At 60.7% G+C, this 23108-nt stretch overlaps 3 protein-coding genes across 8 annotated transcripts in view; 2 read left to right on the forward strand and 1 right to left on the reverse strand.

Moving 5' to 3' along the window:
• The first annotated feature begins 90 nt into the window (after positions 1-90).
• Positions 91-17355, forward strand: prkd4 (protein kinase D4). Of its 5 annotated transcripts, none has more exons than XM_088608708.1 (19): positions 91-1012; positions 1702-1856; positions 5318-5456; positions 5834-5965; positions 7869-8023; positions 8118-8316; positions 9352-9435; positions 10260-10389; positions 10742-10865; positions 11075-11152; positions 11725-11947; positions 12325-12353; positions 12956-13031; positions 13126-13232; positions 13694-13855; positions 13976-14074; positions 14906-15173; positions 16409-16912; positions 17272-17355. In XM_088608708.1, the coding sequence occupies exons 1-19, from the start codon at positions 958-960 to the stop codon at positions 17286-17288; spliced, it is 2736 nt and encodes a 911-aa protein (XP_088464834.1). In that variant the 5' UTR covers positions 91-957; the 3' UTR covers positions 17289-17355. The 5 variants fall into 5 exon arrangements, with proteins under 5 accessions (XP_088464834.1, XP_088464835.1, XP_088464836.1 ...); XM_088608709.1 differs by having other exon boundaries at positions 16409-16864; XM_088608710.1 differs by having other exon boundaries at positions 16409-16792.
• On the forward strand, positions 8330-9346 carry LOC148646575 (uncharacterized; the record flags this gene model as incomplete). The annotated part of the gene is made up of 1 exon (XM_088609372.1): positions 8330-9346. A coding segment is annotated over one exon (1017 nt), but the record flags the coding sequence as incomplete, so codon positions are not given.
• Positions 17329-23108, reverse strand: part of LOC148646576 (alpha-actinin-3) — a 29790-nt gene continuing 24010 nt past the window's right edge. The window contains exons 16-21 of one of the 2 annotated variants that reach the window (XM_088608722.1): positions 22619-22753; positions 22177-22356; positions 21940-22086; positions 20495-20560; positions 19419-19577; positions 17329-19323 (exon numbers count right to left, since the gene is read on the reverse strand). In XM_088608722.1, coding sequence (XP_088464848.1) covers positions 19165-19323; positions 19419-19577; positions 20495-20560; positions 21940-22086; positions 22177-22356; positions 22619-22753 — 846 coding nt within the window. In that variant the 3' untranslated portion in view covers positions 17329-19164. Of the gene's footprint in view, positions 19324-19418; positions 19578-20494; positions 20561-21877; positions 22087-22176; positions 22357-22618; positions 22754-23108 lie in introns of those variants that run through there. The other variant, XR_015927589.1, reaches the window with a different exon arrangement.

The raw sequence follows: 23108 nt of genomic DNA on the forward strand, positions 1-23108 counted from the left end.
GCCCTCCCTCTGCCTTTGCCCACTGCAGTGCAGCCTCTGTGACGTCACCGTGACCTCACCGTGACCTCACAACGGGAGGCGGGCGGACCGGAGTTGCGTCACAGCTCGCCTCTGGCCACCAGGGGGCGATCTTGACAGACGGGCCGGGCCCCCAGGGGAGGGGGGGGGGAGGAGGGCTGTACGTCTGTTAACCCTGCACGCCTGACGCTACTGGGCGCGCTTGGCTTTCTGAGCTGCTGCGTTCTGAAGGAGTTCTTCTGCAGGCTGAGTGCCGTGTTTCCAAGGGCTGTGGCCTGATTCCTGCACAGGGGAGTCCTGAAGCTCGCCCAGGGCCATGCTGCGTCCTTCCCTGTTTGTGATGTAACTAAAGTAGACCAGACTGAATCAGGCAGGCGACTCTCGTCCTCCTGAGGCGAAGTGAGGTTCCTCTTCACTTTGAAGAAGGGTTGCTTCTTTATGTGCATCCTGTGTGGAGGTCAAACCCTTAGCAGTTACCGGGCAGAAATTGGTTTCAGAGGACAACGCCCGGGCCGGCAGTCAGCCTGGGTCCCGAGGGCTGTGCCTTTAGGACTGACGGCATGAGGCGCTTTACACACGGAGCGGCGGATGGCTGCAACAGGCCGGCCTGGTGGTGTCCTTCGAGCAGGTTGCCGGAGCGTCAGAGCTAGATGTGGCGCAAGGCCCTGTGTCCTACGTAACGTTTTCCGCGTGGTGTGCGAGTGCGCATGTGAGTGTGCGTGTGTGCGGTGCAGTGTGTGTGTGTGTGTTTAACAGCCGCGCGGCTGCACGCGGCGGCTCAGTGTGCCCGTGTCTGCAGCGCGCTGACAGCGCTGCGTCTCCGTGTCTCTGTGTCTCTGTGTCTGACTCAGACGGCTCTTCCGCTGCCGAGGCCGGGCCGAGCCCCCCCAGACCCGGAGCGCAGAGGCGTGCGGACCCGGGACGGGGACCGCTGGCAGGATGGACGCCGGGCGCGGAGGGCGAGGGACGGACAGTCCGGACTCCGGGCTCTGCGGTAGGTGCTGGTGGGCATCATTCCTCCTGGGGGGCTCTGACTCTCAGTAAGACAGCTGCTGGGGAGCGGGGGGGTGACCCAGATTTGCAGCGCAGCTCGTTGTGGGTGCCCCTGACCTGAGCTGGTAGCTTTCCAGTTGCTTGAAGCGGTTCTGGGGGTCCGGTCTCCTCTGTGGGGTTCCGTTCCTGCCCCCTGTGTGTGTCTGCACCCCTGCTGCTTCCCTGGTGTGTCTTCAGTCTTGGGGCGCCCACTGTGATGTTCTAGCTCAGTGGGATAGTGGAGATCGGGGGTTCCCCACTGTAGTGTTACAGTTAAGGGCTTCCCTACTGTAATGTTCTAGGTTAGGGGTCCCCCAGAATAGTATTATAGATCAGGGGCCCCCTCAAATATAATGTTCTAGCTCAGTATGATATTCTAGCTCAGGGGTCCCCCAGTGTCGTGCTCTAACTCAGGGGTCCCGCAGTGTCGTGCTCTAACTCAGGGGTCCCCCAGTGTCGTGCTCTAACTCAGGGGTCCCGCAGTGTCGTGCTCTAACTCAGGGGTCCCCCAGTGTCGTGCTCTAACTCAGGGGTCCCGCAGTGTCGTGCTCTAGCTCAGGGGTCCCCCAGTGTCGTGCCCTAGCTCAGGGGTCCCCCTCCCCAGCCCGGGCTGTGCTGCTCTGACCTGTGTCCCCCTCTCTCTCTGGACAGGCCCGCTGTCCGCCATGTCGGTGTCGCCCCCCCGCCGCCCCCCCGTCCTGCTGCAGCTCCAGATCGGCCTGTTCCGGGACGTGGTGTCCGTGCCCGGCTCCCAGCTCGGCGTTCCGGCCGTGCGGAGGCTGGCGGCGGACATGATCGAGAGGAAGGTGAGGCGGGCGCGCGCGGGCGCGCGCGGTGCCGCTCCGAGGCGCAGGAAACCTCCAAAAACCGGGAGAACGACATTGATTTCGGGGGGGAGCAGCGTGTGATCGGGGGGCCGCGGCTCCTCCGGTGTGGGACACCAGACTGGTATTCCAGCAGGGCGGCGAGCTGGCGCAGGGGTCGGTATTGCAGCCTCGCAACGCTGGGGCCCCGGGTCCCATTCCGGACCTGGGGCGCTGTCTGTGTGGAGTTTGCATGTTCCCCTGCGTTCCTGTGGGTTTCCTCCAGGTGCTCCGGTGTCCTCCCACAGTCCACAGACAAGATGGTGGGTTAAGTGTCCTCTGGGAGCACTGGCCCTGGTGTGAGTGTGTGTGTCTCTGTGTGTGTGTGCGTGCGTGTGTGTGTCTGTGTGTGTCTGTGTGTGTCCTGTGATGGACTGGCCCTGGTGTGAGTGTGTCCTGTGATGGACCGGCCCTGGTGTGTCTGTGTGTGTCCTGTGATGGACTGGCCCTGGTGTGAGTGTGTCCTGTGATGGACTGGCCCTGGTGTGAGTGTGTGTGTCCTGTGATGGACTGGCCCTGGTGTGAGTGTGTGAGTGTGTGTGTGTGTCTGTGTGTGTCCTGTGATGGACTGGCCCTGGTGTGAGTGTGTGTGTCCTGTGATGGACTGGCCCTGGTGTGAGTGTGTGAGTGTGTGTGTGTGTCTGTGTGTGTCCTGTGATGGACTGGCCCTGGTGTGTCTGTGTGTGTCCTGTGATGGACTGGCCCTGGTGTGAGTGTGTGTGTGTCTGTGTGTGTCCTGTGATGGACTGGCCCTGGTGTGAGTGTGTGTGTCCTGTGATGGACTGGCCCTGGTGTGAGTGTGTGTGTGTGTGTGTGTGTGTGTGTGTGTGTGTGTGTGTGTGTGTGTGTGTGTGTCTGTGTGTGTCCTGTGATGGACTGGCCCTGGTGTGAGTGTGTGTGTCCTGTGATGGACTGGCCCTGGTGTGAGTGTGTGTGTCTTGTGATGGACTGGCCCTGGTGTGAGTGTGTGAGTGTGTGTGTGTGTGTCTGTGTGTGTCCTGTGATGGACTGGCCCTGGTGTGAGCGTGTGTGTCCTGTGATGGACTGGCCCTGGTGTGAGTGTGTGTGTGTGTCTGTGTGTGTCCTGTGATGGACTGGCCCTGGTGTGAGTGTGTGTGTCCTGTGATGGACTGGCCCTGGTGTGAGTGTGTGTGAGTGTGTGTGTGTGTGTGTCTGTGTGTGTCCTGTGATGGACTGGCCCTGGTGTGAGCGTGTGTGTCCTGTGATGGACTGGCCCTGGTGTGTCTGTGTGTGTCCTGTGATGGACTGGCCCTGGTGTGAGTGTGTGTGTCCTGTGATGGACTGGCCCTGGTGTGAGTGTGTGAGTGTGTGTGTGTGTCTGTGTGTGTCCTGTGATGGACTGGCCCTGGTGTGAGTGTGTGTGTCCTGTGATGGACTGGCCCTGGTGTGAGTGTGTGTGTGTGTGTGTGTGTGTGTGTGTGTGTGTCTGTGTGTGTCCTGTGATGGACTGGCCCTGGTGTGAGCGTGTGTGTCCTGTGATGGACTGGCCCTGGTGTGAGCGTGTGTGTCCTGTGATGGACTGGCCCTGGTGTGAGTGTGTGTGTCCTGTGATGGACTGGCCCTGGTGTGAGTGTGTGAGTGTGTGTGTGTGTCTGTGTGTGTCCTGTGATGGACTGGCCCTGGTGTGAGTGTGTGTGTCCTGTGATGGACTGGCCCTGGTGTGAGTGTGTGAGTGTGTGTGTGTGTCTGTGTGTGTCCTGTGATGGACTGGCCCTGGTGTGAGTGTGTGTGTCCTGTGATGGACTGGCCCTGGTGTGAGTGTGTGAGTGTGTGTGTGTGTGTGTCTGTGTGTGTCCTGTGATGGACTGGCCCTGGTGTGAGTGTGTGTGTCCTGTGATGGACTGGCCCTGGTGTGAGTGTGTTAGTGTGTGTGTGTGTCTGTGTGTGTCCTGTGATGGACTGGCCCTGGTGTGAGTGTGTGTGTCCTGTGATGGACTGGCCCTGGTGTGAGTGTGTGAGTGTGTGTGTGTGTCTGTGTGTGTCCTGTGATGGACTGGCCCTGGTGTGAGTGTGTGTGTCCTGTGATGGACTGGCCCTGGTGTGAGTGTGTGAGTGTGTGTGTGTGTCTGTGTGTGTCCTGTGATGGACTGGCCCTGGTGTGTCTGTGTGTGTCCTGTGATGGACTGGCCCTGGTGTGAGCATGTGTGTCCTGTGATGGACTGGTGTCCCTCCCGGGGTGTACCCCGCCTCGCCCCTGTTGCCTGCTGGGATAGACTCGGTGCCTGTGACTGGCTTGCAGCCGTTGGCCGGGGGGGCGGGGGGCCGGGGGGGCGCAGCTGCAGTCCAGGGGCGGCGCGTGTCTTTTCCGAGAGGCGGCCGGCGCTCTGCAGCAGGTCGAGCTGAGCCCTGCAGCTGCTCGTCGCCGGGCGGGGGGGATGTGGTTTGCTCAGCCTTCCGCCCGCCGGCTCCCACGCGCTGCCGAAGAGCGCTCTCTCGCACCCGCACCCCCCCCCCACCAGACTTTCCACTGCAGAGGTGGGCAGCCGAGAGAGGGGGGGGCTGGGAGAGCGAGCGTCTTGAACGAGAGAATAACAATCCTTCCGCCCCTGCGGCTCTCTTCTGGACACCCCACTCCGAGCTCGGCACAGGTCACGGGGTTCCCCTCCACCCCCAGCAGCGTGCACCCCCACCCGGATGCTGCGCCAGTCCGCTCCCCACACCCCAGCTCTCAGTGGGGGGGGAGAGCCGAGGGCAGGAAATGAAGCGTTCGTGCTTCGTTTCCCTTTGCGGTGTTTTTCATTGCCTTGCACACCTCAGCCAGGCCTGTGGGCCCCCGGCGCTGTCGGCGGCTCAGGGGGCCTCGTTCCTGCGCCTCGTCCTGCCCGCCCTGATCTGCCCTGCCCTGCTCAGAGCCCAGGAACACTGAGGCCCCCGAAACGCTTTCCCTGAGCTGCCCTGTCCCACTCCAGGGTGGACCCCCCGTTCCAGTCAGGGCTGTGTCGCTAACGGACTGGAGCCCGGGGTTCCCGAAGAGGCGCAGCGCACGTTTTGGTCGTGTCGGGCGGGGTGACGGCGCCGCCCCTCTGGCGGGGCGCTGAATTGCGCAGGACTGTAATGTCTCTGGGGGGCGGCGCAGTGGTCCTGCAGTAACATCTTTTTGTCTCTGTGTGCCCCCCTGTTCCTGTGTCCCTGTGTTATTGTTCCCCTGTGTCCCTGTTCCTATGTGTCCCTGTGCCCCTGTGTCCCTGTTCCTATGTTCCCCTGTGTCCCTCTGTGTTCCTGTCTCCCTCTGTGTCCTTGTTCCTCTGTGTCCCTGTGTCTCTGTGTCACTGTTCCTATGTTCTCCTGTGTCTCTGTGCCCCTGTGTGTCCCTGTGTCTCCCCGTGGCCCTGTGTGTCTCTCTCTGTGTCTCTGTGTGTCCCCGCGTCCCCGTGTCCCCGCAGGCTCCTGACTGCAGTGTGGCCGGGCTGGGGGAGAAGGTGCTGCTGTTCCGTCACGAGCCGGGGTCGGAGAACGTGCTGCGCAGGCTGAGCGGAGGAGACGCCCTGCAGGAGGGGGACCTGATCGAGGTGGTGCTGTCAGGTGGGCGGCGTCGCACGGCCACTCCCCCAGCCAGGAAGCAATTAGGAAAGAAAAGGAGGAAACTATCACTTTCTTAGTAATGGTTTCCGGTGTTAACTAGATAATACTTTATTAATCCCGTAGGGAAATTGATGTGTTACATCAACTAATGACCATATTTTGCAATTGTTTTAGTGCACTTCCATATTTAATTCTGGAATAATTACCTAATTCAGCAACGCTAACGACCTGCCCTGGAAGAGGGAGTTGTTTGCTCCTGTTTGTGACTCCTCCCCCACCGGCCTGCGCCGCGTTACCTGATTGGCCCGGTGTGCCCGGGGGAGGCCGTGCTCTGATTGGACAGCTCCTCTCCTGCCTCCCCGCCCCCTCCCTCACAGGCTCCGCCTCCCTGACCGCGCTGAAGCTGTGCCCTCACGCGCTGGCGGTCCACTCCTACCGGACGCCCACCTTCTGCCATCACTGCGGGGAGATGCTCTGGGGTCTGGTGCGCCAGGGGCTAAAGTGCGAAGGTAGGCCCAGGAGGTCCTGAAATACTTTCCTGGCAGGATGGGCTTTCGTGGAAGTGTGATGAGCTGTTGATGTTCTGCAGGGGGAATGTGATCCAGGGGACTGTTCTAGCCAGGAGGGATGTGACCCCACACTTGGGGGCGCTCTGCCTGCAGCAGGGGCGTCCAGTTCTGGTCCAGGAGGGGTCAGTGTGTCTGCAGCGGGGCTGTCCAGTTCTGGTCACGGAGGGGTCAGTGTGTCTGCAGCAGGGGTGTCCAGTCCTGGTCCAGGAGGGGTCAGTGTGTCTGCAGCGGGGGTGTCCAGTCCTGGTCCAGGAGGGGTCAGTGTGTCTGCAGCAGGGCTGTCCAGTCCTGGTCCAGGAGGGGTCAGTGTGTCTGCAGCGGGGGTGTCCAGTCCTGGTCCAGGAGGGGTCAGTGTGTCTGCAGCGGGGCTGTCCGGTCCTGGTCCAGGAGGGGTCAGTGTGTCTGCAGCGGGGGTGTCCAGTCCTGGTCCAGGAGGGGTCAGTGTGTCTGCAGCGGGGCTGTCCAGTCCTGGGCCAGGAGGGGTCAGTGTGTCTGCAGCGGGGGTGTCCAGTCCTGGGCCAGGAGGGGTCAGTGTGTCTGCAGCGGGGGTGTCCAGTCCTGGTCCAGGAGGGGTCAGTGTGTCTGCAGCGGGGGCTGTCCAGTCCTGGTCCAGGAGGGGTCAGTGTGTCTGCAGCGGGGGTGTCCAGTCCTGGTCCAGGAGGGGTCAGTGTGTCTGCAGCGGGGGCTGTCCAGTCCTGGTCCAGGAGGGGTCAGTGTGTCTGCAGCGGGGGCTGTCCAGTCCTGGTCCAGGAGGGGTCAGTGTGTCTGCAGCGGGGGTGTCCAGTCCTGGTCCAGGAAGGGTCAGTGTGTCTGCAGCGGGGGTGTCCAGTCCTGGTCCAGGAGGGGTCAGTGTGTCTGCAGCGGGGGTGTCCAGTCCTGGTCCAGGAGGGGTCAGTGTGTCTGCAGCGGGGGTGTCCAGTCCTGGTCCAGGAGGGGTCAGTGTGTCTGCAGCGGGGGTGTCCAGTCCTGGTCCAGGAAGGGTCAGTGTGTCTGCAGCGGGGGTGTCCAGTCCTGGTCCAGGAGGGGTCAGTGTGTCTGCAGCGGGGGTGTCCAGTCCTGGTCCAGGAGGGGTCAGTGTGTCTGCAGCGGGGGTGTCCAGTCCTGGTCCAGGAGGGGTCAGTGTGTCTGCAGCGGGGGTGTCCAGTCCTGGTCCAGGAGGGGTCAGTGTGTCTGCAGCGGGGGTGTCCAGTCCTGGTCCAGGAAGGGTCAGTGTGTCTGCAGCGGGGGTGTCCAGTCCTGGTCCAGGAGGGGTCAGTGTGTCTGCAGCGGGGGCTGTCCAGTCCTGGTCCAGGAGGGGTCAGTGTGTCTGCAGCGGGGGCTGTCCAGTCCTGGTCCAGGAGGGGTCAGTGTGTCTGCAGCGGGGGTGTCCAGTCCTGGTCCAGGAAGGGTCAGTGTGTCTGCAGCGGGGGTGTCCAGTCCTGGTCCAGGAGGGGTCAGTGTGTCTGCAGCGGGGGTGTCCAGTCCTGGTCCAGGAGGGGTCAGTGTGTCTGCAGCGGGGGTGTCCAGTCCTGGTCCAGGAGGGGTCAGTGTGTCTGCAGCGGGGGTGTCCAGTCCTGGTCCAGGAAGGGTCAGTGTGTCTGCAGCGGGGGTGTCCAGTCCTGGTCCAGGAGGGGTCAGTGTGTCTGCAGCGGGGGTGTCCAGTCCTGGTCCAGGAGGGGTCAGTGTGTCTGCAGCGGGGGTGTCCAGTCCTGGTCCAGGAAGGGTCAGTGTGTCTGCAGCGGGGGTGTCCAGTCCTGGTCCAGGAGGGGGCGCTGTGTCTTATATATGGAGCTGCCTGCGCTGCTCTGCGCTTGCCTGACTCGGACTGAGGCGCGCGTGGCGCTGTGTGTGCGTGTGCCCCCAGGCTGCGGACTGGACTTCCACAAGCGCTGCGCGCTCCAGGTCCCCAGCGACTGCAGCCGCTCCAGGCGCAGGTGTGGGACCAGCGTGTCCCTCTTCTCCGCGGGACGTCCCAGAGCCCCCTCCCTCTCCACGCAGGCCGGGGGCAGCCTGGAGGAGGTGAGGGCCGGGCGAGGGGATGGGGGGGGGTTCATGCCCCAGCGGCCTGTGCCTGTGCCCCTGCTGCCCCCCCCCTCTCTCTCTCTCTCTCCAGATCAGCCAGTCCAAGACGGGCCAGCGCCCCAGGACCCCCTCCTGGGTGGGCCACCCCGCGTGGGCGGACCGGCGCGAGGGGGGCGGGGAGCTGCAGGTGCCCCACACGTTCCACATCCACACCTACACCCGGCCCACGGCCTGCCGGCACTGCCAGCGCCTGCTCAAGGGGCTCTTCCGGCAGGGCCTGCAGTGCTCCGGTAAGGGGCCCGGGGTCCGTCCCATTCCCAGTCCCAGTCCCATTGTCGCTCCTATTCCCATTCCCAGTCCCATTCCCATTGTCTCTCCCAGTCCCAGTCCCATTGTCGCTCACATTCCCAATCCCATTGTCACTCCCAGTCCCATTCCCATTGTCGCTCCTATTCCCAATCCCATTGTCGCTCCTATTCCCATTCCCAGTCCCATTCCCATTGTCGCTCACATTCCCATTCCCATTGTCACTCCCAGTCCCAATCCCATTGTCGCTCCTATTCCCATTCCCAGTCCCATTCCCATTGTCGCTCACATTCCCAATCCCATTGTCACTCCCATTCCCAATCCCATTGTCGCTCCTGTTCCCATTCCCAGTCCCATTCCCATTGTCGCTCCTATTCCCAATCCCAGTCCCATTCCCATTGTCGCTCCTATTCCCATTCCCATTCCCATTGTCGCTCCCAATCCCATTCCCATTGTCGCTCCCATTCCCAATCCCATTCCCATTGTCGTTCCTATTCCCAATCCCATTCCCATTGTCGCTCCCAATCCCATTCCCATTGTCGCTCCCATTCCCAATCCCATTCCCATTGTCGCTCCCAATCCCATTCCCATTGTCGCTCCCATTCCCAATCCCATTCCCATTGTTGCTCCTATTCCCATTCCCAGTCCCAGTCCCATTGTCACTCCCATTCCCAATCCCATTGTCGCTCCTATTCCCAATCCCAATCCCATTCCCATTGTCGCTCCCATTCCCAATCCCATTCCCATTGTCGCTCCCAATCCCATTCCCATTGTCGCTCCCATTCCCAGTCCCATTCCCATTGTCACTCCCAGTCCCATTCCCGTTGTCGCTCCTATTCCCAATCCCATTCCCATTCCCATTGTCTCTCCCATTCCCATTATCAGACCTGTTCCCATTCCCTTTCTCTTTGCCTTTCCCAGTCCCACTCCCATTCCCATTCCCACTCCCTCTCCTTCTCCCAATCCCGTTCCCATGGCCGTTCCCGCCGTGTGTCTGAGCGCGCCTCCTCTGCCTGCAGACTGCAAGCTGAACTGCCACCGCAGCTGCGCCCCCCTGGTGCCCAGCGCCTGCCCGGGAGAGAAGAGCCCCCCCAACGGGCAGGGTGAGGAACCGCAGGGTCTGACCGGGCCCTGCCCGTCGTGGACTCTTGGTGTGTAGCAACCGAGGGGCGTAGAGAGGCCATAAGGCTCACCTGGGGCCTTAGGGAACCAGACTGTCCACCTGCCCTTTCCTGAAGCAGCCCAGAGCCTGGCTGGACGGGCTGTTCCAGACACCTACAACTCTCTGTGTAACTGGACAGAGACTTCATCCCTTTTCGTTCCCCGGTTGTGACCCAGGAAAGTGAAGGAGACACCCAGTTTGCCCCAGCTGGTCCGGTGAATGAAACGGGAACGAGGCGATTCGTGGGTCACAGCTGGGGGCGCTGGGGGTGCTTGAGGATGACCTGCCTGGCTCGGCCGCTGGTCCGGGACTCGGATCCGGTGGGAATGTGCCAGCGGGCAGATAGATGAGGAGTGAGTCCCGGCTGGGCCTCCTCTTGTTCGTACCCTGTTCCCCTGTGTGAGAGTTCGCCCCCACGCGTCCGGGCTGGGCAGCAGGGGTCATGGTACCGCCCCCCCACCCCACCCCCTGCAGGTAGTGGGGCGTGGCCCTGAGCTCCTGCGCTTGCACCCCAGAATCTCCCCGCAAACCCCACCCTTGAGCGGAGTAGCTGGTCACCCCTGACCTGCCGTGTCTGGGAAGCGGGACACAGTCGGAGTGCCTGGAGAAATCCCATGCATGCACAGGGGACAACGCACAGGCTCCACACAGAAGGGCCCCGGACCCCGAAGGTGCCCCCATGCCAGCCCGGCACCCTCTCTTCACAGGCGGAGATCTCTGCTGCGCTCGACCGCAGTGCCTGAAACCATCTGTTTTGACATGCAGACGCAGACCTGAGCGCAAACGCAGATGCAGAGGAGGCCTCCGGTCTGACCGGTGAGGCCAGCGAGGAGCCCAGCTTCGAGCAAGACCCGTTTGCTGACGAGGAGGGGCCGGGGCCTGGGTCGCCAATCAGGTAACAGCTTTCACAGGAAGGGGCGGGGCCTGGGCAGGAAGGTGGTGTGTGGGTGGGGGGCTTGGGTCACCAATCAGGTAAGAGCTTTCACAGGAAGGGGCGGGGCCCGGGCAGGAAGGTGGTGCGTGGGCAGGGCACAGTGGACGGGGCCTTTATAGCAGACAGGCCTGACAACAGGTTTATTTTAAACATCCCTGGGATATTACTTGTCTTTATGTTGTAAAACTGCCTTAAAGAAAAAAATCAAAATGTGCAGCAGCAGTATGAGTTCGGCTGCCCCTGACAGCGGGTGGCAGGATGTCCGCCTGCTCAGCTGGGGTGGGGTCTGAGGTCCTGCTCCTCTCCTCCACAGCCCCTGCTTCAGCAGCAACATCCCCCTGATGCGCCTGGTGCAGTCGGTGCGCCAGTGCAAGAGGAGAGGCAGCGGCACGCTGCGGGAGGGCTGGCTACTGCACCACACCTGCGCCGACCCGCTGGTGAGCGGTCCCGGCCCGGCCACTGAGCGTGTGTGTTTGTGAGTGAGCCCGTGAGAGCGTGATTCTGAGTGTCTGAGAGTGTGTGACGGTATGTGTGTGAGTCAGTGTCAGGGTGTGTGTGTGTGTGTGTGTGTGTGTGTGGTGCTGGGGGAGGGGGGGCACTTTGTAGTCCTGATTTAAACCCTCTCCCCCCCTCCTCCGCGCCCCAGAGGAAACGGCACTACTGGCACCTGGACAGCAAGAGCATCACCCTGTTCCAGAACGACACCGGCACCAAGTTCTACAAGGTGAGCGGGCTGCCTGGTACCGAGTGCGCGGTCAGCCCGGCCGGCGGGGTCCGGTCCTCGTGTGCAGTAATTAAAAACCCAGCGCCTGAGCAGCTGCTCCTGCGGACCTGGTGGTCCTGTGTGCCTGCAGTGACCTCGTCTTCGAAGATCAACACTGGCTTCCTCGGTCGCTGACTGACTCCAGGATTTTGTTCAGTTGTTTTCTTGAAGGAACCCCACACAGCTCTGGGCGTTTGTTCCACACATCTGCCACCCTTTGTGTAAAGACATGACTCCCTGTTCTCGGTCCCTGCTTGCTGCCCCCTCGATTCACGAATCATGGCTTGAAAGCACTGAGCTCTCTCTCTCCTGTCTCCTGTCCCTGCCTGAGCTGTCTCTCTCCTGTCTTCTGTCCCTTGTCCCTGTCTGAGCTCTCTCTCTCCTGTCTCCTGTCTCCGTCTGAACTCTCTCTTCTGTTCCTGACTGAGCTTTCTGCTGTCTCCTGTCCCCTGTCCCTTGTCCCTGCCCGAGCTCTCTCTCTCCTGTCTCTGCCTGAGCTCTCTCTCTCCTGTCGCCCGTCTCCTGTCCCCCAGGAGCTGCCCCTGTCTGAGATCCTGCAGGTGCGCGGCCCTGGTCACCTCTCTGTGGCCACAGGGGACGCCGGCGGTCACTCCTTCGAGCTGGTCACCAGCTCCCTGACCTACTGCGTCTCCAAGAGCGGAGCGGCGGGGGGCGAGGCCCTGGGGTGGGAACGGGCCGTCCGCCAGGCCCTGATGCCCGTCCACGGCTCTGCCCAACTGGGCCAGGACCGCGAGGGTGAGTGGGGTCACGTCTTCGGGAAGCAGGGGCGGGGGTGGGGGCATGATCTGGTCAGAACATGCAGACTCCACACAGAAGGGCCCCAGGGTCTGACTCAGTCCTCTGAGGATTAACTCTCCGGAGAGTGCGAGAGAAACGGGGGGTCTTCAGCACTTCCTGGGGGGGGTGAGTGGGGGGCATATGGGGTGCTGCATCTCCGTCCAGAGCAGAATGTTCCCCTGGTTTGCTGAAACATGAGTGTAGACACAGGGCAGCTGGCCTAGAGAGCCGGACTCCTGTCAGATGGGTCCGGCTGTCAGGGGTGGGGCTGTGGGACCGCCCTGCGCGGGGGTTGTGGGCTGCTGTTGTATCCGCCTGCTCTTCTCCCGCTGCAGGAACGGGCTCCCGGGCCGAGGACAGACCGGTAAGCGCGAGGTCCCGCCGCCGCCCACCCCCTTGTGGGGGCTTCTGTTCCGCGGGGTCGCGTGGTCTCAGCGGGGAGAGGGTCTGCCGCCTGTCCATCTGAGGGTGAAGGCTGAGGCTGAATGTAGCCATGAAATCGTTCAGTAGTGAGAGTGTCTGTCCTGAGTGCCCAGTGTCTGTCCTGTCTGCCCAGTGTCCACCATGTCTGCCCAGTGTCTACCCTGAGTGCCCAGTGTCTGTCCTGCCTGCCCAGTGTCTGTCCTGATTTCCCAGTGTCTGTCCTGTCTGCCCAGTGTCTGTCCTGAGTGCCCAGTGCCCAGCCTGTCTGTCCAGTGCCTCTCCTGATTTCCCAGTGTCTGTCCTGTGTGCCCAGTGTCTGTCATGAGTACCCAGTGTCTGTCCTGTCTGCCCAGTGCCCAAACTGTCTGTCCAGTGCCTCTCCTGATTGCCCAGTGTCTGTCCTGAGTGCCCATTGTCCACCCCAGGTAGCAGAATTGGGCAGGCAGCTCTTTTTTGAGTTTCAGCCTGTCCTGACCTCTGACCTGTGACCTGTCAGCCCATTACATGGACAGCCCCTGTTCCCACTTCTGCCTTTCCCCGCAGGTGGACATCAGCACAGTGTATCAGATTTTTGCGGACGAGGTGCTGGGATCGGGGCAGTTTGGGATCGTGTACGGAGGTGAGCTGCCGGGCTGGGATCCTGCGGCCCCTGTGCCAGCGGAGCGGGGCCCCGCCTCTCCCTCCCTCGCCCTCTGACTGGTCTCTCTGTCCAGGGAAGCACAGGAAGTCGGGGCGCCCTGTGGCAGTGAAGGCCATCGACAAGAGCCGCTTCCCCAGTCGCCAGGAGTACCAGTTGCGCAACGAGGTGGCCATCCTCCAGGTGAGACTGCCCCGCCCACCCCACCTGTCACAGCCAAACCACGCCCACTCCGCCTGTCACCACCCAGCCACGCCCACCCCACCTGCCACAACCCCGCCCACTCCCCTGTCAGCACCGCCCACCCCACCTGTCAGCACCGCCCACCCCACCTGCCACAACCCCGCCCACTCCCCTGTCAGCACCGCCCACCCCACCTGTCAGCACCGCCCACCCCACCTGTCAGCACCGCCCACCCCACCTGTCACAACCCCGCCCACTCCCCCTGTCAGCACCGCCCACCCCACCTGTCACAGCCCAGCCACGCCCTCCCCACCTGTCACAGCCCAGCCACGCCCACCCCACCCGTCACAGCCACACCCACGCCCCTATCGACCCCGCCCACCCTACCTGTCACAGCCCCGCCCACTCACCTGTCAGCACCTCTCTCTGTCTGCCAAATGACCGGTCCATCTCTCTTTCAGAACCTCCATCACCCTGGGGTGGTCAACCTAGAGGGCATGTTCGAGACCCCCGAGCACATCTTCGTTGTCATGGAGAAGCTCCATGGTGACATGCTGGAGATGATCCTGTCCAGCGAGAGGGGCCGACTGCCGGAGCGCACTGCCCGCTTCCTGGTCACTCAGGTCAGTCCACCGTGCTAATTGGGCGGAGTGCGCCGTCTGGACTGCTGGGGTTGGTCTCCTCTGCTCGGCGTTGTGGGAAGACCAAGCACCCCGTTTCTGGTTTCGGTTTTGTTTTGACAGATCCTGGAGGCTCTGCGCTATCTGCACTTCAAGAACGTCGCCCACTGCGACCTCAAGCCCGAGAACGTCCTGCTGGCCTCTCCTGACCCTTTCCCACAGGTCAGAGGTCACCGCATGCACTGTGTAACCCGGAAGTAAACCACTAACTCAGGGGCACCCGATCCTGGACAAGGGGAATCGCACCCCTGGTTTATTTCCACCTGAACAGACCCAGGAACGGGTTTAATTGTGCTCAGTTCCTAAACGTACAGGAATTGGCCTTTTAAAGGGAAGCTGCCAGGCTATTTTTATATTTGTCCTGCGATTCAGAACGAGGCAACGAGACGTACGGTGACGCGTTGGCAGCCCTTAGACGCTGTAAACCAGCAGGCTTGTGAATCCAGCTCTTTCAATCCACTAGAAACGGTTCTCTCCACTTCCAGACGGTTTTGCCGACAAATACAATTTCCTTGTGAACTCAGTGGGCACACACACACCAGCAGATCAAGTTGGAACACCTCTGTGGTGAAACGTCTGTCATTCTCTCGTGCACCAGAGTGCTCTAGCCAGGCCCGGGACTAGTGAGCAGGAAGGGCCGCTTCACATCACAGCGCGGCGACTTACCTCCCCGGGAGTCCACGACTCTGTGCTCCGGGGGGAATTGGTCAAATCGTCCTGTAACCTCAACGGATTTATTCCGAGGGCAAGATTGAATAACCCCTCGGAGAAACCGGGGCCGCGGTTCCACTCTGACCGCGAGCAGCTGTGGAGACCCCCGGCCTCCGAGCGGGCAGCACCCTGCTCACCACTCCAGCACCTGTGGTGCCTCCGCTCTGGGTCTTCGCTGGGCCCAGATCTTAACGGGCCCTGCCAGTCCTCCAGCGAGACTCCGAAGCTCCGACTTGCCTCGTTTCCGGCGATGTTCAAGGGTGTCTCCGTCTCCTCTCCCAGGTGAAGCTGTGCGACTTCGGCTTCGCCCGGATCATCGGGGAGAAGTCCTTCCGGCGCTCGGTGGTGGGCACCCCCGCCTACCTGGCGCCCGAGGTGCTCGGCGCCCACGGCTACAACCGCGCGCTGGACATGTGGGCGGTGGGCGTGGTGCTGTACGTCAGCCTGAGCGGCACCTTCCCCTTCAACGAGGACGAGGACATCGGCCAGCAGATCCGCAGCGCCGCCTTCATGTACCCCGAGAACATCTGGGCGCACGTCTCCCCGGAAGGTGAGCCGGGCGGGGGGGGGGGGGCGGTCGTGACTGACGGGCACGTGGGCGGCCGCCAGCCAGGAGCCCGAGCCAAGGAACTGAGCCCCTTTTGTTGGAAATGGGAGGGGGAAGTGGTTTACGCAAAGAGCAGTAGGTGCCTGGAACAAAATCGCCTAGCTGTGTAGTGGAGTAGGATTCCCGATGGGAATCCGGTGGGGAATCGGTCAGCTGAGATGCTGGGCCTGAGCAGCACAGGGGCTGGGTGAGGGTTAGGCTGCTGCTGGACGTGCAGATGTTGGAGCAGCAGGGGGCGCTGTTTCCTCTGGACCAGAATTTCCGAACCGGAGCGAAGCCCCACAGCGGGGCGAGACTGACGGTGGGGTCTCTCGCCCGCCCGGTTCAGTAAATTGAATCCCGACGGATTTCAGCCTCTGTGGGCGGCCCGGAGGTGCAGGGGTGAGCGTTGCTGGGGCGCTGGTTTCAGTTCACGCTCTGGGGTGCTGTCTGTGTGGAGTTTGCACGTTCCCTCCCCGTGGGCTTGCGTGGGGTTTCCCCCCACAGTCCAAAGACATGCTGGGAGGTTAACTGGCCCCGGTGTGAACGTGTGCGCAATGCAGTGGACTGGTGTCCCACCCAGGGTGTACCCCGCCTTGCGCCCGTTGCTTGCTGGGATAGACTCCAGCTCCCCCATGAGCCTCTGTCGGTTGAGGGTCAGAAGATGGCCGGAGGGATGATTTCAGCTGTGAAATGCCTGAGGGGGGGGTGGGCTCGTGGACAGAGCCTCCCTCACCGCGGCCCGCGTGTCCTTCTCTCCACCGCCTGCAGCCATCAGCCTCATCAGCCACCTGCTGCAGGTGGCCGTGAAGCGAAGGTTCAGCGTGGGCAAGGCCCTGGGACACCCCTGGCTCCAGGTAAATCTCCTGCTGCATTCATCACAGTGTGTGTGTGTCCTGTGATGGACCGCTGTCCTGTCCAGGGTGTGTGTGTGTGTGTGTCCTGTGATGGACCGCTGTCCTGTCCAGGGTGTGTGTGTGTCCTGTGATGGACCGCTGTCCTGTCCAGGGTGTGTGTGTGTGTCCTGTGATGGACCGCTGTCCTGTCCAGGGTGTGTGTGAGTGTGTGTCCTGTGATGGACCGCTGTTCTGTCCAGGGTACCTTGTCTCCTTGTCCTGTCTCCTGTGGTTCGGATGTGAGCTCTGGGCTGCCCCCCCAGCTCTAACCTGTCCCTCTCTGTGTGTCCCCCCCGGCTCCAGGACTTCCAGCTGTGGCTGGACCTGCGGGAATTCGAGGAGCGGCAGGGCAGGCGCTACCTCACCCATCCGGGCGACGAGCCCCGCTGGCTCCAGTACGTCCAGGACCGCGGGCTGGAGTACCCCCAGCACCTGCTGGCCGGGCCCGAGGAGAGCTGATACTGGAGAGACCGCCCCCGGCCTGCCCCGAGAGCACAGCTCCCTTCGTCCTGCCTTGCTCAGCCCCCACTGGGACACTGGCAGTGCAGTGCAGTGGAGCACAGAGCAGTCCACCGAGCAGAGACGGTGCAGTCAGGTGGAAACCACCCTACGCAGGCAAGTGTAGTGGAGCACAGAGCAGTCCACCGAGCAGAGACGGTGCAGTCAGGTGGAAACCACCCTACGCAGGCAAGTGTAGTGGAGCACAGAGCAGTCCACCGAGCAGAGACGGTGCAGTCAGGTGGAAAACACCCTACGCAGGCAAGTGTAGTGGAGCACAGAGCAGTCCATCGTGCAGAGCCCATGAAGGTAGGAAACGCCCAGTAGTGGTCAGCAAGGCGAGTCAAGGGGCCATCCTGAATGGACTGTGCGTATTTACTCCAGTGAGCTGTCATAGGACCTGTGCCCTGTTGTTTAATGTATTGTAACCACCTGACGGACCACATGAAGGCCAGTTGGTCAAACGAGACAAACTAGACTTCACCAGTCTATGAAGGTTTATGACCACTTTATGAATGTGTTACAGTGGTGCTGATCACTCTTAAGACACCATTAGTACATTTGACTGGTCTAGCTGACCACTGTACAGTATGTATGACTGGCCACAGTTAGATGACTTTAACCAGTTGTCCTTCATCTTGTGTCACTGACCACAATCTTATTAACAGGACCCTTCTCTGTGTGACTGGATGCTCAAGGAGAGAAATGGGGACACAGCACAAGGCTTTCCAGTAAATTTTTTATTAAGTTTTTATGTTAGTGATTTATTCCAAGAAAGTGTTTCCGTCTCTCCCTGTGCGATTTCGTTAAGGCTCCCCTGTGCTCACAGCGGGAGCGAGGCGAGGAGGAGGAGGAGGAGGAGGAGAGGGAGGGGGAGGAGGGTGGGGGGGACACAGAGACAGCAGGTGAAAGGGGGTCTGGCCGAGCCTGGGGGGGTGGGGGAGCCCCGTCTCCAGGTCCCAGACGGCCGTCCTTTCCTGGAGCAGGGAGTGGCAGCAGCTGGACACAGGACCCACAAGGTCCAGTCCTTTAGAACAGGAGTGCACTGAAGACGGGCCTTTCCGGATCAGAACAGGGGGCAGTCTAATAGGGCACCCTGAATCTCCACCTGCCCCCAGACGTGAACCCCTGTGATCACAGAAGCAGGTGCTTGGTGCAGTAAAGGAAGCTCTTGACATTTTATTTTGAATGGTCCTCCTGTCGCTGAAGTTCAGAAAACTCACTTCTGACTTCCTGACCGTTCGTGACATACGAAATGGAGGATTGATTGCTGCCCTACGACACCTACTGGACTGGGGCTCGGCCGGACAGTGTCTGAGCTAGGAGACTGAAAGATAAGTAACACAGTGGCTTGAACGAGGCTGGTGGTGTCTGGGAGGGGTTGGAGGTGCTGGTTCAGTGGTCACCTTGTCCTGCAGTCCCCTGCCCCTGGCCTGCTCTCAGCCTGTACCCTGGGGGGTGCCAGTGGGTGACAGGTGGACTCAAGGTGTGGGCCTGGGGCCAAGCACTCCTGTTCGCACACAGTAGGCTGTAAACCTTCACGTGTCCCTTTGCAAAGGGATTTCTGTCGTTTTCTGATCCTGAAGAACAACTTCCTCTTCTGGCCTACTTTCACTTCCTGGTGCCTTCAAGCCCCTCCCCCCCATAAGCCCCTCCCCACCCTGCTCTCTCTGTGATTTGGTACAGCTCGGGTCAGCCTCCTGGTCACCGTGGCGACCACGCACGACCTCATCTCGGCGCCTCCCCTCCTTCAGCTCCTCCTACCCGCTCTCTCTCACTTTTTGAGTTCTCACTTGCAAGTGCTGTGTCCTTATGAGCGTTAAGACATCCGTGATTTTCCTCCGTGGTTCTGTGGAGGGGGGATCCCTGACGTACCTTTTCTAAAACAAACACCGCATGCAGGCGCCAAAACCGTTGGCCGGCCTCTCGCGCCGCCGGTCTTGTCCTGCTGTCAGGCTGGGTGGGGAGGGGGGGGGGGGTGGGGGAGGTTTGCTCAGCCTGTCCTTGGACGCTAACAGCTCTACAAATAAAAACGAGCTCTGCAGGAAAACCTGCCACCGCCCTCCCCTCCCATGAGCACAGGCGGTTTGCCTGGCGTCTCTACTGGAGAGGCGGTACCCAGCATCCCTGTGTCTGTGGGTACCGTTTCAAGCCCTCTGATTGGAGGGCATGCCGCCTTCACAGAAACGGTACCGTGGTCTGAATGGCTCGTCTGTTCTAGTGGGGTTCCAGGGTTTTTTTTTTTTCTGCTGCCCGGAGGATTTTCGAAACTGAGATTTTTAAATTATTGAGGGGGGCTGGGGGGACGAAAGAGAGGGAGGGGGAAGGGAGGGGGGGTCTAGGAGCGTGTCCCCAGCGGAGTGGCTCTCCCTGCGCACGTCTGACAAGTCTAATCCAGGCCGGCGATCCGACCAAGACCTCCGCTCCCTCCCCTGGGTGTGTGCTGCGGAGCTGTGGGAGGGAAGGGGGATGGGTTTGGGGGCGGGGCTACACTGGGTGGGCGGGGCAGAAAGGGGGCGGGTGGGCGGGGCACGGGAGTGGGGGCGGGGCCGAAGGCCTGTTTACAAGTCGCTCTCCCCGTAGAGGGCGCTGGAGAAGGAGATGTAGTCCAGGGCGCCCGGCTGGGCGTCGGTGCCCACGTACTTGGTCATCCGGCTGATGCAGTACTCGGCCTGCTCGGGGGGCAGTTCCCGGCGCAGCTCCTCCACGGTGATGTAGGACTGGGAGAGGGAGGGAGACGGAGAGAGGTGGTCACCACCCCCACCAGCGCCCACCAGACCGGGGCGGGGGGCGGCGGCGGGCCCGCGCGGCTCACCTTGTCGGACGCCAGGATCTTGAAGGAGGCCATGACCTGCTCGGCGGTGTCGGTCTCGGCCGTCTCGCGGGTCATGAAGTCGATGAAGGCCTGGAAGGTCACCACGCCCGTGTTGTTGGGGTCCACCAGGGTCATGATGCGGGCAAACTCCACCTCACCCTGCGGGGCGGCACAGCGAGAGTCAGGGGGGCACCAGGGTCTGTGCTTCATACACAGTGCTGACTGTGTCACAGAACAGTCCTGATAACACTTCCTGGAGCTGCTCTAGCTCTTTTCTGGATACTCAACCACCCCCAGCACCACCAGTGTGTCCCCCCACCTGGGTGAGGCACAGTCCGCTCCCCACACCCCAGCTCTCAGTGGGGAGGAGAGCAGAGTGATGGAGCCAGTTCAGAGAGGGGGGTTATTAGGAGGCCATGAGGGGTGAAGGCCAGGGGGGAATATGGCCAGGACACTGGGGGTAACACCCCTTTTTTGAGAAACACCCTGGGATTTTTAACGACCACAGAGAGTCAGGACCTCGGTTTGACGTCTCATCCAAAAGAACAGCGCCTTTTTACGGTACAGTGTCCCCCTTACTAAACCGGGGTATTAGACCCACACAGACCGCAGAGTGAGCGCCCCCTACTGGCCCCACTAACTCCAGCAGCAGCCTCAGCTTTCCCAGGAGTCTCCCCTCCAGGTACTGGCCAGGCTCACACCTGCGGAGCTGCAGAGCACTATGGCTGCAGGCTAAAGGTAGAGAATGTAAATAAATAATTACATGGCTTTAGCTGTAAAATGCGGTGGTGGTTAGATCATTCATAGACTGGAGCAAAATTTAAGGGACCGGTTTAGCAATTACACTAAGACAGGGTCGGGCATGGTCATGAGGAATTTACTCCTGACAGCTGCAGCACTTGCTGTTGTGTCAGGAAGGAGAAGCAGCCCTGCCAGTCAAGGACAGAGGGGGCAGTTCTGCTGTGACCGACGTTGCAAATCACGGGGCCGTGCCAGCCCCGCGTGGCTCATTGGCTCCCCCTGCTGGGGCACTGAGCACACGGGGCAGGGCAGCTCGCGTCGGGCCCGGTCCTCACCAGGTCGTAGCCCATGGAGATGAGGCAGGCGCGGAAGTCGTCGGGGTCCATCATGCCGTTCCTCTTCTGCGGAGAACCCAAACAAACAGAGGCAGGCGTCCATCAGAGTGCCCAGAGGATGAGACGCGAGTACCCGCCGGTACATCCATCCCCCCATCCGCCGACACATTCTCCCAGTTCGGGGGTCACCGACTCCCACCAAGCAACAGGCTCAAGGAGGGGTACCCCTCGGGCGGGACGCCAGTCCATCACAGGGCACACAGAGACACACACACTCACGCCAGAGCCACACCAGTGACATCGGAGACTACAGGCTGCTGCTGTCCCGTGTCTTAATGGGACAGGCCTGTTCCTTCAGTCTGGAAATGAATACTCCCTGGAAGTGACTTGAAAGCTTGCGCACCTGTGGGATAGGCAAGATCAGAACCCCCCTCCCTGCCCGCAGCTCCCGGAACCACACTGAACTTACAGGGTGCGCGTTCAGAATTCAGGGCTTCACACCCAGCCTGGAGTCCCTGCACTGGCTTCCAGTCAAGGTTCAGCCCTGCACTGTCTGACACACAGGTTACGGGTTGCCTCCCCTTCAAGAGACCTGCGCTCAGCTCTTGGTCATTTTGTGGCCCCTGGTTCGTCTGCACTCTGGGGAGGATGGAGCGCGTTGGAGCGGAGCGTCTCATTGGGAGCTTTTAAATTCAAACTTCAGACTTTTTTTGGGTGGAGTTGGGGGGGGGGGGGATTGTTTCAGCTGTTGTATCAACTTTGTTCTTCAGTTCTATTTCACTGCGACGCTTTTCGAATGTAAACTTGCGTTCTGTAAGGAGCTTGGAGACGATGACTTTTTAGCACACTGCAACAATAAAGATTATGATCACGTTCCGTCAGTAATGAATGCACACGGACAGTATTAATACAGGCATTGTGGATGGCTCCAGTCTTGAGCGGTTTCCAGCTCATCCAGTGGTGTCCTGCTTGGCTGACCCAGTGAGGCAGTTCTAGCTGCTACTGGATGAAGGTTTTCTGATCTCAAGTCCTTAGCAACATCTCTGCTTTCAGTCACCTCTGTCCTTCCCTCCCTCCTCCTGCCCACCCCCCTTCTCTCCCCACCTTCTTTCTGTTTCACACAGAACACCAGAAAGGCCACAGGAGACGCTGTCCAGCTTGCTTGGTCAGCAGTAGCTCATTGATCCCTGGATCTCATCCAGCCATCTCATGAAAAAAAAGCTACAGCATTGGCTTCAACACCATGCAGCTTGCTCCACGCTCCCACCACCCTTAGTGTAAAGACGCACATCCTGCCCACCCTGACATTTCTCTCCTACACCCTGTCGAAGTGGTTGAAGAAGACCCTGTCCTTCCTCTCTCCCTGCCCCTCCTCGTCCTCACCCTGTCGAAGTGGTTGAAGGAGGCCCTGTCCTTCCTCCCTCCCCAACCCTCCTCTTCCTCACCCTGTCGAAATGGTTGAAGGAGGCCCTGAACTCGTTCAGCTGCTCCTGGCTGATGCCCTTGGCGTCGCGGGTCAGGATCTGGTTCTCCACCTCGTTGATGGTGCGAGCGATGGTGGTCAGCAGCTGCTCCCAGCCCACGCGGATGTGCTGGAGAGAGACGGGGCAGTGAGAGGGGCTCGGAGAGAGAGTGTGACAGGAGCAGAGAGAGGGAGGGCCCGGGCGGGTCTGAGCTCACACCTCCATGGTGTAGTTTGTGTGCTTGTTGTCGAAGATCAGGGCCTCCTGGATGAGCTGGTGGTCTCCCTCCAGCTTGTCGATGTTGGACTTGTAGTTGATGATGTTCTGCTCGTACTGCTTCAGCTGGTTCATCTGCTCCTCCAGCGATCCCGCCATCTCCACAGAGATGTGTCCAATTTCCTGGAGAGCGTGGGCAGAGAGTGAGAGAGAGAGAGAGAGAGTGAGGGACCTTCCATCTCCATACAGAGAAAGAGAGAGAGAGGGACCTGCCATCTCCATACAGAGAGAGAGCAAGAGAGAGAGAGGGACCTGCCATCTCCATAAAGAGAGAGAGAGAGCAAGAGAGAGAGAGAGAGACCTGCCATCTCCACAGAGATGTGTCTGATCTCCTGGAGAGTGATGAGAGAGAGAGGGAGGGAGGGACAGAGATGGCTTGTCATACCTCCATCTTGGTTTGGATCCAGGGCCCGATGACGTTGGCCTGGGCGGCGAATTGGCGCCGGAGTCTCTCGTTCGCCTGCTGCCGGGCCAGCTCCTCCTGCAGCATTTGGTCTCTGAGAGGAACCAGCTGTTTGACCTGAGGGCATAGGATAAGGGTCAGGGGCCAGGGGTCAAGGGTCAGATGTCAGAACAGTCCTAAATAACCCACTGCCTTTCCAACAGGGAGGGATCCCGAGTCCTACAGCGTGGTCTTGTTGTTCCGCTGCGTGTGCTATTGACTGCAGCGCGATCGAGAGAGATCTGCTAACAAACAGTAAACCCTCCCCTTTTCCAGTCTTCGGATCAAGCTCACAAAATCTGCTGACGGGGACTGAGATGATGATATTACAAGTGGCAATAACTTTTACCCAAGTTTCAAATTCACGAATGTCAGTGGTGCCCTTAAAAGGTGTGTCAGTTGCTTGTGTTTCGCCATAGTACACAGTGCATTC

The sequence above is a fragment of the Lepisosteus platostomus genome, chromosome 16 (assembly GCF_059453375.1).
Source record: "Lepisosteus platostomus isolate fLepPlt1 chromosome 16, fLepPlt1.hap1, whole genome shotgun sequence".
NCBI lineage: Eukaryota > Metazoa > Chordata > Actinopteri > Semionotiformes > Lepisosteidae > Lepisosteus > Lepisosteus platostomus.